At 35.2% G+C, this 16,866-nt stretch overlaps 1 protein-coding gene across 4 annotated transcripts in view; it reads right to left on the bottom strand.

Moving 5' to 3' along the window:
- The window catches only part of STRN (striatin), a 91,354-nt gene that overhangs the window by 52,816 nt on the left and 21,672 nt on the right, over positions 1-16,866 (bottom strand). For all 4 annotated transcript variants that reach the window (XM_030311312.1, XM_030311313.1, XM_030311314.1 and 1 more), the window contains one exon: positions 7,781-7,884. In XM_030311312.1, coding sequence (XP_030167172.1) covers positions 7,781-7,884 — 104 coding nt within the window. Of the gene's footprint in view, positions 1-7,780; positions 7,885-16,866 lie in introns of those variants that run through there.

Here is a 16,866-nt window from a genome sequence, read left to right as displayed (position 1 = left end):
TAAGTTTGGATTGTGAAATAAGCCTATAGAAGACTAACCTTTCTCAAAATTTACATATTTAAAAAGAAAAGTCATCTAGTGGTATGCATATACAATGGAATATTATGCGGCCATAAAAAAGGATGGGATATTGCCATTTGCAACAACATGGATGGACCCTAGAGGGTATTATGCTAAGTGAAATAAATCAGACTGAGAAAGACAAATATGGTTTCACTCCTATGTGAAATTTAAAAAACAAGTGAGTAAACAACAAAAAGCAGACTCAGACCTATAAATACAGAGAACAAACTGAGGATTATCAGAGGAAAGGGGGCTGGAGGCATGGGCAAAATGAGTGAAGGGGAGTAGGAGATACAGGCTTCCAGTTATGGAATGAATAAGTCACAGGAATAAAAGGCACACCACAGGGAATATAGTCAATGATATTGTAACACCATTTATGGTGACACATGGTAGCTACAAATGTAGTGAACATAGCATAACATATAGAGATGGTGAATTACTATATTGTACACCTGAAACTAATGCACCATTGTGTATCAACTATACCCAAAAAGTGTTTTAAATCATCTGTAATACCCCTTGCCTTATCAGGCAATTATGATTTGCCAAGTATGCATTATAGTAAACAATCCAAAGGAAGGAGGGGGAACCAGCCCAAATCACTCATGTTGAATAAGCTATTTCAGTAGGAATGAATAAATTTTTTTTTAATAGTCAAGATATCCTTTGCCTTTTCAGGAAGCAATCAGGAAGAATTATAAACAGAAATTCTTATCTATTCCCCTTTAAAAGCTAGCTAAATGTAATTATTTATGGCTAACCTGATTTCACTATCTCAGATTTAATCATCTGAGATCAGAAAAATAATGCAGATAAGGTAAAAATTGTAAAGGTCAACAAAAATGTCCATACTTACTTTGTGTACTTCTATATTTTGATTGGTTTGCTTCCCGAAAATATTGAGGCCATTTGTAATATTCAATGTAAAAAGGTTACACAATAATTTGAAAAACCAAAGTAATGAAGAAGGAATGAAGGGATAATATAGCCAAATTGAAAGTTAACTTTTTTATAAAACTAATTGAGTACTTAACATAAAGAAGTTTAAATATTTCAATATTTAAATTTAAAGTTTCAATATTTCAATATTTAATATTTAAAGTTTCAATATTTCAGTATCATTTCAAAAATGATATAAAGGAAAATTATTTACTCAAACGTGCAAAGTACTGGATTCATATTCATTTGCAGTTACAACAGAAAAATCAAAGTTTATATAGAGGGGAATCTTAAGAAAACGTGAAAATTACAACAGCTGATGTTCTATATAAGGTAGGCGGTGGGTATATGAATAGATTTTATAATAGTCTTTATATGTTTTACATATGTATAAAATGTTTTGTGATAATATATACCCATTAGAAATAAAAAAAGGATATTTGGTTTATATATGTATGTTCTATGTATTTAATATGCATAGAAAAGTTCTGGAAGTATACACAATACATAAGCCATTAGTTACTAAGATTTCCTTTTGGAAAGGAAATCAATGAACTGATACATAAAGGAGACCAAATTGTATTATTTGCTTAATTAACAATATGCATATATTTCTTTTTTTAAATTTTAGTAAATATTTTTGTTCCAAATTAACTAGAGTATGTTTTTCTCTATTCCTAATGCTTCTGTGAGTCACAAAGATTTCATCACCAGATTAAACATTTCCCAGTCTATTTCAATGTATTTGTAATAATGTTGATTATTAGACAGTGATATTTAAAGCCACTTTACTTACAGTTACCAGAAAGTAAATAAGGTTCTTAATGTAACTGTCAAGTTTCAGATTTTTCATCTACAATGAAACAAAATAACAATACCTCCTAGAAGCCAAATAGCAATTGAAAGTATCTGGTCTGAGGGCAGAATAAAAGCATCAACAAAGTATTACGGAGTACATTTATATACATATATAGAAAAACATTTCAAACGCAAAATACTACACTATAGTGCATTCTAGTGGTCTTAGGAAAAACTGCAACAGAGTTTATGTAAAAAAGGGAATAGAAAATATTCTTTACAATATACGTAACAAAAACAACATATTATAAACTGACATTTCATAAAAAATTAGACAAAATAAATAAAGAACTGTTGTGTTTACCACAGGCTGTGTTCCCTTAAAGCAGGGTCTCTCTACTGAACTGTTAAATTCACTGAAAAATAATTTACTCCCAGAACTCTTCTCAACTTAGTAACATTCCTTTTGAAGCCAATATGCTAAATTCACTCATATTGTTTCCTACAGTTTTAATACTTGATCTGTGTTACCTACCAATCCTCTTGTTCCCTAATCTTTTTGTCTAAATCAGATTGTAAATAAATAGCAGATCTCCTATCTAAGAACTCTACGTACGATACGTGGCTAGGCCTTCCAACTGGCCTTTATTGGGTTAAAAAAGCATAAAAATTGTATAGTAATTAAAGAAGTCCCATTATACTTTTGTTTCAAAGTCTATTATAATGTGCTAGGAATATGACATAGCATCCAAATCACATTTTAAATGTTCATGCTCAGAATAACTTGATTAAATCAACGGACAGGTTCTGAATTCTCGTGACAGGTCCGGTGGTGTGCTGGCTGATGGGAAAGACCTGCAGTTTACAGTCAGTTTAGGGCAGAGCAAGGAGATGCCTAAGAGACAGAGATTAAAATAACTACAGCACATTGTGTTAAGAGTTAGGAGTCATATCAGGGGCGCCTGGGTGGCTCAGGCGGTTAATCATGTCATGATCTCATGCTTAGTGAGTTCAAGCCCCACATGGGGCTCTGTGCTGACAGCTCAGAGCCTGGGGCCTGCTTCAGATTCTGTATCTCCCTCGCTCTCTGCCCTCCCCCGCTTGCGCTCTCTCGCTCTCAAAACTAAATAAACATTTTTTAAAAAAGAGTTATGCGTTACATCAAATGTTATAGGAATTCAGAAAAGGGATTATCTAATTCTGTCAAAGGTGGTGTCAAGGAGAGCTACCAAAAAGGAGGTAACATAAGAGATTTTAGCTAAACCTTAAAAAACCAGTGGTTTTAGTCAGACAAATAAATTGATGAAGAGTATTTCTGTCAGAAGAAAAAGTGGGGGAAAAATACACAATGGGTCAAAAAAAATGTGTGTGTGTGTGTGTGTGTGTGTGTGTGTGTACAGGACTAGAAAGGGGCCTGGCTGTAAAAGGTTCTACTAAGAACTTGGGAAGGAAAAAACAAAATTCAATCTGGAACTTGAAGTCCCAAATAAAAAAAATAAAAAAATAAAAAAAAAAGAACTTGGAAATTAGCTAGATATTTTAAAGCAGGGATAGAACAACCTGTATTTCAAAAAGTGAATCCTGTGAACGTGGAAGATGAATTAGAATATGGAATTATTACAGGCAAAGAGGACATATGGGTTTTTACAGTAGTGCAGATGTAAGAGAGAAACAGGGAAAAATGGAATGTTTCAGAATTGTATTTTATATAGTATTTAAGGTTTTTCAGTATAGAAGTTCCAGAGTAAATCTTGAATTACACACTGTGTACTCTTGAAAAATTAGATATACATTTGCTCATTTTGCATATTCTATTATACTTTAGGGAATGCCTTAAATAAATTCATTGCTAGGTGAGTAATCTTTCTGTAATGTTAAAGATTCAGTTTCACTTAATTTTGGATCTTTTTAAATGGGACTACTCAGAAAATCAATAACACAGCAATTCTAAATTATGATCCTTACACTTAGGTGTGTCAGGTTAAATGACAATGTGTCAGGTTAAAAGACGTCTAGAATTTGCTGTTCTAAAATAGATCAGGATGAAGCAAGACTGACAGGAACATTAACTGCTAAGGCTTGGAGGTGTATATAGAAGATATTACTCTCTTTACATTTATGTTTCAAGTTTTCCTCAAAAAAAAACTTCTTAAAAATTCTTTGCTTAAAGCATTAGAAAAATAATTTCAGAATCAAAAGAACTGAAATGTTCTACAACTCCAAAATCTGTAAAACTTCCTGGCGTTAGGGCATTAGAAAAATAATTTCAGAGTTAAAGAACTGAAATGTTTAAGACTCTAATCCACAAAGAAATGCTCTGTTACTCCTTAATTTATTACACTTAAATAGTGCCATAGGATCAGGAATAACCTCAAATCATTCCATAAATCTCAGAAGATACAAAATCTTTTCCAGGAGAACTCCATTAGTTGAAAGAAAACAAAATGTCTTCCCCAGACCCACCCAGTTCTTTATCTCTTCTGTTCTTCAAAGTCAAACTACTTGAAAAAATAAGCGACTATATCTGTCTCCACTTTATCTGACCTTCTCACCCCTCAAGCCCCTGTGATCTGGTTTGTGTTCCTGCTACCTCCCTGAAGCTCTTCTGGCAAGGCCATTTACAAGCTCTGACCTGGCAAATCTGGATGACTACTTTCAGGTTACAGCTTACTCAGAGTCGGTGTGGCATCTACAGTTGTCAAACCCCCACTTTCTTTAGCTTGCTTGCAATATACTGCTCTCTCCTTCCTTCTCCAACTGTTCCTTTGCTGGTTCTTCTTCCTCTCCCTTTTCCTCAAACTTTTCCATTTCCTGGGGCTCTGGCTGATTCTTCTCTTCCCACAACACTTGTTTCAACTACTTGTTGAACTTGTTCAACTGCTTGTTTCAACTACTCCTGCAACTTTATCCACAGTATTAATGAGCCCCAAGTATACATCTCTAGTCATGAGCCTTACTCTCATATCTGCTTTTCAACCCTTCTTTTTTCTTTTTTTTAATGTTTATTTATTTTTGAGAGAGAAAGAAAGAGACAGAGCACGAGCAGGGGAGGGGCAGAGAGGGAGGTACAGAATCCAAAGCAGGCTCCAGGCTCTGAGCTGTCAGCACAGAGCCTGATGCAGGGCTCGAACCCACAAACTGTGAGATCACGACCTGAGCCAAAGTCAGATGCTCAACCGACTGAGCCACCCAGGCGCCCCTCAACCCTCATTTCTTAATCTTTAATTCATTTGATAATTTAACAAAACTTTGACTCAAGCCAGGAACCTGGGAATCATTCTTGAATCATCTTTCTTCCTCATCCCCTATATCCAGTCATCTCCAATTTTTATGGATTCTACTTAAAATGTTTCATAGCTGATGCCTCTTCTATTCTAGCAGCTACTATGTTATAATCTCTCATCCTAGACTATTAGAATCTTCCTGGTTCTACTAACAGATCTTTCCAGTCCATCCCCATATTGAGGTCAGGGTGATCTTTCTAAAATCTACTTCACACTATTCCATGCTCCTTTCAACTGCACAACAACTAAATGCAACATGCATTCCTAGACCAGGAAAAAAAATACTATAAAAATCATTACTGGGGTATTTGGTGGAAAAAAATGCTATAAAGATCATCACCAGAACATATGAATATGGGCTATATTAAACAATAGAACTATATCAACACTGAGTTTCCTTAATTTTGATAATGAGTTGTAATTATAAAAGGGAATGTCCCTGTCCCTGTTCGCAGAAGATATATACGGAGGTATTTAGAGGCATGAGGGGTATAATGTCTTCATCTAAGTAGCAAATGATCCAGGAAAAAAGCAGTATGTCTACAGAATGAGCATACCAGTAAATATAGCAAAATGTCAACTGGTGAATCTGGGTAAAGGGCATGTAGTTCTTGAAACTTCTATAAGCTTGAGAAATTTTATAATAAAAGGTTTTGAAAAACCTTCAATGTTTCCTATTATATGTAAGATAAAATTTTGAACTCCTTAGGCTCTCCATGATCTGGTTCTTGCCCACATCTATCATTATCACTTATCAAATCACAACTAACATCTTACCCTCCTCCATACACCGTGACTGTAAATTTCTGAACGCACCAAACTGCTTTGTTCCCTGCCAAACATACACTCTCTACTTCCTGAACCTTGCTTATCTGGCAAACACCTGCTGTTCAAGTCTCACCTCCTCTTGTTACATCCTCACTTCTACTTACTTCTACCTTCCAGATCCAAATAACCACTCCCTTCTTTGTGACCCCACTGTACCCTGTACAGACATCTTCCATAGCACTCATGATACTGCACTGCACTTTTGTGGTTTACAAGTCTGTTTCGGGCTACTCTGAGCCCTTAAGGACAAGGACAATGACCTTGTTTATACTCAGCTCCAACACAGTGCTTAAGTTGGATGGATAGAGCAATGACTATATTTAATGAGGAGGGCCTCTCTCTCTCTCTCTCACACACACACACACACACGCCTCGCACATGCAATATCCTTGGTTACTTGAGTACCTGTATATTTTAATTCTACTGTATTATGATAGATGGTACAGAGTACAGACTTCAGAATCAGACAGACCTGCAGGATCTGAATCACAGCTGTACTACAACTTTGCAACTCTACATACTCAAGTTACTTAGTTTTTAAACCTCAGGGCCTGGTGCACAGTACTTAATAAAGTTGCCATTAATGTTATTATTCTTTCTCTTTGATGACACCTGTAATTTAAATTGCTTAAAATCTCAAATATTCCCAAATTGCACACTTTTAAAAGTAGTTCCTCACCCACACCATCTCTCCAATACAGCTTTCAATCAACCTCTCAAGGAATAAAAAAGAATCATCTCTTTTTTACCAAGAGGTCAATGTGTTTTCAATTTCTTGTGCCATTTAAAGATCTCACGTAAAGGTGAAAATGAGTTCTAATAAAGTTTAATCTATTTCTTGATATCCATAAATATTATCTGTTAAATGCTATTTTATGACAGTTTTGCAAACAGCCCATTCATCAACTTAAAAAAAAGTGAGAAAAGCATGTGATCAAAACAAGCAAAATAGAGAATTTCAGTATCGCCTATCAAGTACTCAATTACCTAAAACAAAAAAACTGTCTCATGTTGCTGACAAAAAATTCCAAAGACCACCTGTTAAAACATATACACTTATAATTCACACAAAAATCTCCTAAACTCTCATCTATGACCTATTGTCCTTTCCCTGTGAACCAAGGTTAAACACTAGCAACATAGAAAGAGAAGATTCACTTCTGGAGAGATATGAATAGCTCATAGCAAAGGAACAAAATACCAAAAAAGTCTAGAAAAGGTTCTCAATCCAGTCTGCTTTTTCCCCAAAGAAAATACACCGAACTGAATACCAGATGATGAGGAAAAGGCATTAGAGAAATTTCCTTTACAACTCAAAAACGAGTTCAATCCCATAAAGAAATGGATCATGACAGCTCAGGAAGCACATAAGTTTCCTTAGAAAGGACAGGGCAGGGGGAAAATGTTACTAAACTTTTAAAAAAATCATACAAGGGGCGCCTGGGTGGCGCAGTCGGTTAAGCGTCCGACTTCAGCCAGGTCACGATCTCGCGGTCCGTGAGTTCGAGCCCCGCGTCAGGCTCTGGGCTGATGGCTCAGAGCCTGGAGCCTGTTTCCGATTCTGTGTCTCCCTCTCTCTCTGCCCCTCCCCCGTTCATGCTCTGTCTCTCTCTGTCCCAAAAATAAATAAACGTTGAAAAAATAAATAAATAAAAATAAAAAAATCATACAAATCGATTTATTGTTCATGACCATTAAACAGTCACGATAACATTCAATATTACAACCATTTGTAAATGTGCATTACAGGTACTATTTCTTTAATTCAAAAGTATAAAGTATTAACATTTGGATTAGTTTTAGGAATAACAGAAAAATTAGTCCAGTCTTTAAAGAGAACACAGCCTTCCATCCCACTGAATTACCTTTCCTGTTTAAGAGCATACTCCAGCATTTTGATCCTCCTCACAAGATCCTTCTTCAAATTTTCTTGACCTTTTCTTTCCCCCTGAAGGAAGGCAATCTGGGCCTGAGTAGATAAAAAAGAAGAAGACAAAACTCAGTTTGGACCAAACAAAAAAAGTTTTTAACTCAGCTGAAGAAAGAACCCTTGGAAGATAGGGCACTTAGAGACAAATATGCTTCCTTTACATACATGTCACAAAATATGTAAGCATATAGAAAGGCACTGATTGCAAGGGGGAAAAACTTTTTTTTAAATACACATTTTACTTCAGACTAGGGATGTTAAAACAGGTAATGTATATCCTCTAAGAGTCCATAATCTAAAACAATCAATATAAATGCAGACATATGCAAAGGATACAGTATAGTTTGCTCAAATGTTTGTGGCATTAAGGGGATTTCTCTTTTATAAAAAATGAAGATGGGGAAAGTGGGAAAATAAAATCATGAGTTCTTATAATATCATCGCAAAGTAACAGTTCTCACAGCTTCACTACATATTTAAATCTTATGATGGATTTCAGATTGTCTTGAAAGACTTTATTCTGGACCTCCCCTACAAATGAAAAGTAGCTGCCTTTTCTCAATCCCTACCTTTCACCCCACCTCCTTTTAAGAGATTTAATATGCAAGGTAAAAAGTGAAAGTTCAAAAAAGGAAAATCAGAGACAATGGCCCTCCAGAGGTTCCTAGCCCCTCCAAGGAATAAAGACAAAAACAAAAACAAAAACAAAAACAAACCCTACGGTTTAATATGTAAACAAACTGTAAAACTCATGTCTTCAGAAACACAGCTTGGGCAGAATGGCTCTCCAGAATATCTAAAAAGACATGTAGAATTGAAATAGTAACTTCCACTTAAGGAACTGAAACTGTGTTGCAAACACTAACTAGTTAAAATAATACATAGGGCATTTAAGGGCCCTCAAGGATTGCTATATCAATTTCACTGTTCTCATGTTTTCCCCTCCCATTTCTATTACATTAACCCAGATGACAATGTTATTTATATTTCCACAGTGCTTTAACAAGCAATAACTTGTATCTAATGATGACCTTACCACACCCCTAAGAAATTGTGGATTGTCCAACCAAGGTTTAGTGAGTGAGCCACTAAACTTACTTCTACTCCATTTGAATAACATTCCTTTCTGGTTTTTCAATGCCATAATGAACATAAAATCCAATTTACCAAGCATCTTATAACCTTCAAAATGAAGGTAGTGCTGTTTTTGTTCTCGTTTCAGTAAGCTCTTAAAAGTTACAAAGCCTAAATAAAAACATTGAAAAAAAATTAAAAAAAAAAAAAAAGTTACAGAGCCTAAATGTCCATCAACTGATGAATGGATAAAGAAGATGTGGTTTATATATACCACAGAATACTACTTGGCAATGAGAAAGAATGAAATCCTGCCATTTGCAGTAACGTGGATGGAACTGGAGAGTATTATGCTAAGTGAAATAAGTCAGTCAGAGAAAGACACCATATGTTTTCACTCATATGTGGTACTTGAGAAACTTAACAGAAGACCATGTGGGAAGGGAAGTGGGGGGGGGGGGGGGGAGTGACAAACAGAGAGGGAGGGAGGCAAACCATAAGAGACTTAAATACAGAGAGCAAACTGAGGGTTGATGGGGGTGGGGAAGAGGAGAAAGTGGGTGATGGGCATTGAGGAGGGCACTTGTTGGGATGAGCACTGGGTGTTGCATGAAAGCCAATTTAACAATAAATTATATTTTTTAAAAAGTTACATTGCAATTAAAAGGATTATTTCCATCTTATTGAATTAAAAATTGTCCAAAAACAATTGTATACACAAGGAAAAGGCATCAAATATCTACACTACCTACACTTAATGATCATAAAACCTTTTGAAATTATGTACTCTACAAGGCAATCATTATTTTATGTAAGCATAATAATAATTTCATCTAAAGCTGACAAAAATGGAAGTCCTGACAAAAGGATATGATAGTCCAACTGCTTTGACCAAACAGTGCTTTGGCATAGAATTCTTCATACTCTTCAAAATGGCTTTAATAAAAATAATAATCTAATCAGCATAATTATGTAATCAAAGTAATAATAACATCAACGATCAACGTCTTCCACTATATATCCTTCGGCAAGTTTTATACTTCTGTCTCCATCGTGGTCCCTGGATGCTTCTCAAACTTCAGTCCATAATACTGGAAAAGTCTTTACTGTGACTCATTTCTGAACCCACCAGCCACTCCTTGTGTTCCCAGTACACTTGCTTCTCCATCTTCCTGTCAATTCACATATCGGATTAAATATTTAATAAAAATAAAAGACCCAGAACTGTTAAAGAGAAAGATTGCAGAGAAGATAGAGTTACCTGGAAAGAAAAACAAAAAAGATTAACAGGAATATCTGTGTTATTTCTTGGTGATCACAGAACACCTATGTGGTATTTCTGCCGAAGATGCATAACCCGAAATGCATCATAAGGAAACACAGGCAAACTCAACTTGAGGGACATTTTACAGTAGATTTCTTGTAATGTTCAAAAGTGTCAAGTCATAAAAGTCAAGGAAAGACTGTTTTAGATTGAAGGAGACTAAAAAGGCATGAAAGCCAAGTATAATGTATGATTCTAAACTGGATTTGGCTATAAAAGGACATTATTAGGACAACTGATGAAACATGAACGGGGTCTGAGGATTAGATGGTAGTAATATATCCAGTGTTAACTTCCTGATTTTGATGGTTATATGTTGTTACATAAGATAGTACTTATTTATAGGAAATAAACACTTTTAAAGTATTTGGTGGGAAACAACAGGCTATCAGATTACCTGACAACTTGTCCTCAAATGGTTTCTGTGGGGGCGTCTGGGTGGCTCAGTCGGTTAAGTGTCCGACTTCAGCTCAGGTCATGATCTCACAGTTTGTGAGTTCGAGCCCCACATCGGGCTCTGTGCTGACAACTCAGAGCCTGTGGCCTGCTTTGGATTCTGTGTCTCCCTCTCACTCTGCCCCTCTCCCGCTCACGCTCTTACTCTTTCTGTCTCTCAAAAATAAATAAATGTTAAAAAAAAATTTTTTTTAATTCTGTGTATTACCCTTGCGACAGTTCTGTCAATACAAGATCTAAATTTTCTTCTTAATTTTGAAACACTATGCCAACTTCCTTAATATGATAAGATACAAGTTCAATTCAAAGTTAGCATCATGCATAATGGAAAAACCCAAGAGGTACTGACAATCAGGAACAAAACAAGGATGTCCATTTTTCATCACAAATATTTAACCATATTCTGGAGGTGGTGGCCAATGCCATTAGTCAAGAAAGAAATGTTTAAAAACAGAAAAGAGGAAATAAAATCATCATTATTTGCAAATGATACAAGTGGATACATGGAAAATCCAAGGCAACTGACTACAAACGTATTTAAGAAAATAGAGGAATTTTAGTAAATTGGCTACGTATTAAAATAAATTAAAACCCATAAAGGGCACCTGGGTGGCTCGGTCGGTAAAGCATCCAACTCTTGCAGGTCATGATCTCACTGGTTCATGAGTTTGAGCCCTGCATTGATTGAACTCTGCGCTCAGAGTACAGAACCTGCTTGGGATTCTGTCTCTCCCTCTCTCTAGCCCTCCCCTGCTTGTGCATGCATGCACATGCTCTCTCTCTCTCTCTCAAAATAAATAAATAAACTTTAAAAAAGTTAAAAAAAAATTAAAACGAATGAGCTTCTATAAAAAGTTAACATAATTATAGAAAACAATCCTATTTATAACAAAAATAAGCTGATTACAATAAATCTTTCAATAAAAAAATAAAAGCCATGCAAAGAATACAGCACACAATGACTCTAAAGTATAAGTGGAAAACTAAATAAGCAAAATAAACAAATTATTTAAAATTCCTGAAATATTTTAAAACATATTTCTATAGTCACTTAAATGGTGGTACTGATGCATGAACAGAGAGCTATGGTATGGGCAATCAAAAAAAAAAAACCTAATATATATAGGAATTTGGTATAAGCTAAAGGGGACACTGCAGATCACTGGCGGAAACATGGATTATTCAATAAATGTTGATGGGCAGCTATCTGGAAAATATTTCTCACATCAAAATATTAAAAATTTTTCAAAGAACCCCGAAGTATGTGAAAAAAAGGTAGGGTTTGCTTTTGTTTTAATAATCTCAGGGTTAGGAATGCCTTTCTGAGGATAAGACAAAACCCAAAGCCATAAAAGACTAATAAATTTTATCTCAAAAAATATTTACACATATAGCAATTAAAAAGTTACTGAAAAACTATTATGAGAAATAAGATAATTCTTTTTTTGACAAATGTCAAAACAAAATAGAAAATGTAGTCATATCACAAATCACGAGAGTTTGCTTTTCTTAATATAGTAAGAGCACCTACCAATAAGATAAAAATCAAGGACTCCAAGGACTCAACAGAAAAACATACAAAGGACATATTGATAGAAAGGAAATACAAAAAGCTCAAACTTATTAAAAAGATGTTTAACGTCACATGTACGAGAATACCAATTGAAATTATAATCAGATTTGCCCTTTTCTATCAGACTAAGTTCAATAATGTAATAAAACAATATGTCAGGGGAAAAAGGCATTTGTCAGTTTCACTACAGTGGACAATTTGGTAACATCCATCCACTCTGCAAATGCACACACTCTTTACTCAGCAATTCTAATTCTAGATCATTACCCTTCAAATATATTTGCACATGTGTGAAATGATATATTGAAAAATTACACCCAAAAATGTATGCATAATCCAAATGTCCATCTACAGGGAACTGGTTAAATTAATTATGAGTAAAACTAATAGAAAATCAGGTCCTCAACTAATATCTTAAAAAAAAAAAAAAAAAAAAAGGGGGCGCCTGGGTGGCGCAGTCGGTTGAGCGTCCAACTTCAGCCAGGTCACGATCTCGCGGTCCGTGAGTTCGAGCCCCGCGTCGGGCTCTGGGCTGATGGCTCAGAGCCTGGAGCCTGTTTCCGATTCTGTGTCTCCCTCTCTCTCTGCCCCTCCCCCGTTCATGCTCTGTCTCTCTCTGTCCCAAAAATAAATAAACGTTGAAAAAAAAAAAAAGAGGAAGAAAAAGCCAATGTCTTAAATTTTTTTCCCTCTGGAAAACGCTACTCAAAAAGTTAGAAACAAAAGATCTGAAAACACATGTTCTGACAGACTAATTTCTTCTATAAAAATCACCTGAGTCTAAAACATAATAACTGGCATAAATTCTACCCTTTCAAAATAAAAGGTAAATCCCAGGTAAAGGTTTTTCTAATATGGTAAGATACTATTGTTTGAATTGGATTATTTAACTGAAAAAGGCAGGAGGAAGACGGAGACTGAAGGGAAGAAAAGACTGAAAGAACGGAAGGGAAGGAAGAAAGGAAAAAACAAAGAAAATAGGAAAAAAAGTGGGCTACATCTATACAAAGGAAAGCTACGCATTTGTTACAAAGAAGACAGTTCTTATTATATTGATATAGAATGAATTCCAAGATAGATTAAATGAAAATAAAAGCAAAACACAGAACAACGTATGTAGTTTGCAACCATTTGGCTTAAAAAAAAAAAAGGTAAATATACTATTATGCTTCTCTGTATAAGTAATAACCCTGGAATGATTCACAAATATGTATCCATTCTGAAGGTCCTCAAAGAAAACAACCGGGTGGCTGAAAGAAGAATAGAGCTAAAACTACCTTTAAATGTACATGTCCCTCCTTACGCCTTCTGAATGCTGTCCTATAGGCATGTTACTATGCATAAAAGTCCCTTAACTGAAAAACTTAAAACGATTACAGCCAAACTAGTTCACTAGATCTGGCTCCACAAGCCACCAGTTTGTAGACTTGGTCTTGGATGTTTCAATCCAAATACATTATTTTTATAAAAGAGAAAAAAAAAAAAGCACCAAGAGATTGAGTTTATGCCCCTAAAGAGCACAGCATTCTCACAAATGAACTAAGATGACAGTCCAAGACCATAAATGAATCACCACCTGGAAAACTCAAGGCACACATGCAACATAGAGGGAGTATTACAACAAGGATATGACAGACAATACATTGTCCAAAGGGCCCCTTAAAAGTTCTCCCTGCACACCACTATAGAAGAATTCCTTCTAAACTAAGAGAGACAGATTTCTAGGGAGCAAATATATTCCGATACTGTCCAGTAATATGGAAGTGATGCATTCAGTTATTGAATTTTTCATTGCATAGGTTCACTTCTCTCTGAACTACGTAAGCTACAACTTGCCTACTTTCTAAAACTCTCACTTCTGCCTTCACTAATGTCACCTCAACATTCTTGGAGTGAACTCTTTTGAACTTTCCAGAGTTCCAGGAACAAAAGATTATGACATGCAATTGAAATCTTAAGAAAAAAAGTAGAAAAATGAAGTAAATTCAACATGATCAAGTAGATAAAGTATGAAAATAGCTTTCAAGTATTACAGATAGAATATTTTTTAAATTGTAAATCATCATACATCCATTTATGTGTACAGGGAAACCTAATGGTAATGGCACATATTTGTGAAAAGAAAACTTTGGAATTACCTTCAAGGAAAATAAAAGTTAGAACGCATACAAGCCTTATTAAGATTTTACATTATTTACCTAAAATTAGGTCTTCATTTCCTAACCATTAGAAATACAAAACATAAAAACAGCAATAACTGGATATTTTACAACTTAAGTCTACATGGTAAACAAAAATTAATTTCTGTATTACTTTCCAATTCCAATTTGTCAAGAGGACATATATAAGGAATATAAACCTGCTATATCTAAGGTTTATCTGCACACACAGGAATATCTAAAAACAAATTATTTTAAATGTACCATTTAATTTATTGAAACCATTTAAACTATCTTGTACTCTAAATCTTAAAAGGTTTCAAATTCAAAACTGAAATCACTGTAAAGCATATTCAAAAAAGAAAAATACGCAAAATATTAGCTTGGGTTGGACACTTTTCAGTTGTTTCTTGCTCATCTGCAATGGGCAGAGCACTCACTTTTGCAAAAATCTGAAGTATGAGAAAACTTGACCAATTTAAGCTTCTCACTTTCCATTTGAGCATAAACTCACAAATAACAAGAGAAATCCTTGAAAAATAAAAGTGAATAATACAGTTTACTTAAGCTAAGTAAAAGCATACAATGAAGTTTCAATAATTTGCTTTATATCCTAACACCTTTATAAACTACACTTGTTCCCTCTGAAAAACTTTGGATTACATTGCTCTCTTAAATTCTGGCTGCAAGTTGGTTTTCTTTGGCACACAACTGTTGCCTCTAGCAGCCCTCTCTCCTAAAGACAGTGTGACCACTCAGAGACATCAAACTGTACTGCAAAGGAATCAAAGAGAGGACTTGCTATAACACACATTGCTCGGGCCAGGCTCCACCCTCAGTCTGGAATGGGCCTGAGAATTTGCATTTCTAGCAAGTACCCAGGTGATGCTAATGCTGCTATTCTGGGACAACACTTGGAGAACCACTGACCTACACCATCTGTGACATAGTTAGAAAGCCAAAAATAAAGCAAATAGGCCGTTAAAGAGCAAGAAACAGAGCTGTCCCAGAACCCCAGCTCTCTATGCCACAGAAGTACAAAGTGTTATATAGGCCCTCAAGCTGACAGACAAAGACACATTAGCTGTTTTCTCTGCCAAATTTCTTGTTTATGACTGTATTTTTGTAGTCTCGTGATAAAAAAAATAAAATTGATCATTTTTCATTCAGTTAAAATCACATCTTTAGAGAATACCTATTACCCACCACAGTCCAAATTATTGTAAAGAAAAAAGGAAAAACAAATAAAACCAGGTTCCTACTCACAGTGCGCTTCCAATCTAGTGATGGTGCAAGACCAGAACACGTATGTATAGAAAAAAGCTAAGGGGCACCTGGGTGGCTCAGTCAGTTGGGCATCCGACTTTGGTTCAGGTCATGATCTCACAGTTTGTGAGTTTAAGACCTGCATCAGGCTCTGTCCTGACAGCTCAGAGCCTGGAGCCTGCTTCAGATGCTGTGTCTCCCTCTCTCTCTGCCCCTCCCCTGCTTGTGCCCTCTCTCTCTATCTCAAAAGTAAATAAACATTTAAAAAAAAATTTTAAAGAAAAAAGCTAAGACCAGAAAATGAGGTCTCCTAGTAACTGAGGATTTGAGTAGTAAATTTAGTAAAATATTCACATTTATTCATTTAACAATATTAACTGAGCACCTACCTTGCACCAGGCACAGTTATTGACACTAGGGCTATGATAGTAACAAAACAACAAAACAGTCTAGTAGAAGAACCATTGTATGCCGAATACAACACAGATGGACCAGTAGCATATGTTGTATGTAACTAGAACCAGAAACACAATTATAGGCAAAAGCATTGAATATAAAAAATAAACACAAAATACAGTGGGACGCCTATTCAATTCTGGGGTCAAGTACAAAACTGATGTTCATCTCAGAAACTGTATTTTAATCTAGTATTAACTTTACAGCTAGCTTTATCTTTTAACAAATGAATGAGTTTCCTGAAATTTTCCTCATAAAAGCTCCATGCTATTATTTTTACTTATCTAGTATTCCTTTCCAGAAAAGATGAGGAATTTTTTCTAGATGACAGATTATGTCTGAAGTTCTACAAGAGACAGGGGTGTATTCTTTCACAGCAATCCCACCATCCCTAAATACATGATTACAAATATAAACTGTCCTACACAAGAAACTCTCCACTGGTCAAATTCACATTTAAAACACTAAATTAATTACATACACATTATCAGGTGATGGCAAAATATAAATAATCGTACATCAGGTTTCTTGACTCCTTATAAAGTTTCCTCTATCCTTCAACCAATCAATTCTCATGGCATGTCCTCCTATATCTCAAATCTTTACAAATGTTTCTAACATTTGCACAAAGAAATGGAAACTTCATCTACATATATATGTGTGTATATATACATGTGTATATTACATGTGTAGACACACATACATGTATATGT

The sequence above is a fragment of the Lynx canadensis genome, chromosome A3 (genome assembly GCF_007474595.2).
Source record: "Lynx canadensis isolate LIC74 chromosome A3, mLynCan4.pri.v2, whole genome shotgun sequence".
NCBI lineage: Eukaryota > Metazoa > Chordata > Mammalia > Carnivora > Felidae > Lynx > Lynx canadensis.
Note: the sequence above shows the minus strand (reverse complement) of the source record. Positions and strands in the feature narration are given on the sequence as shown.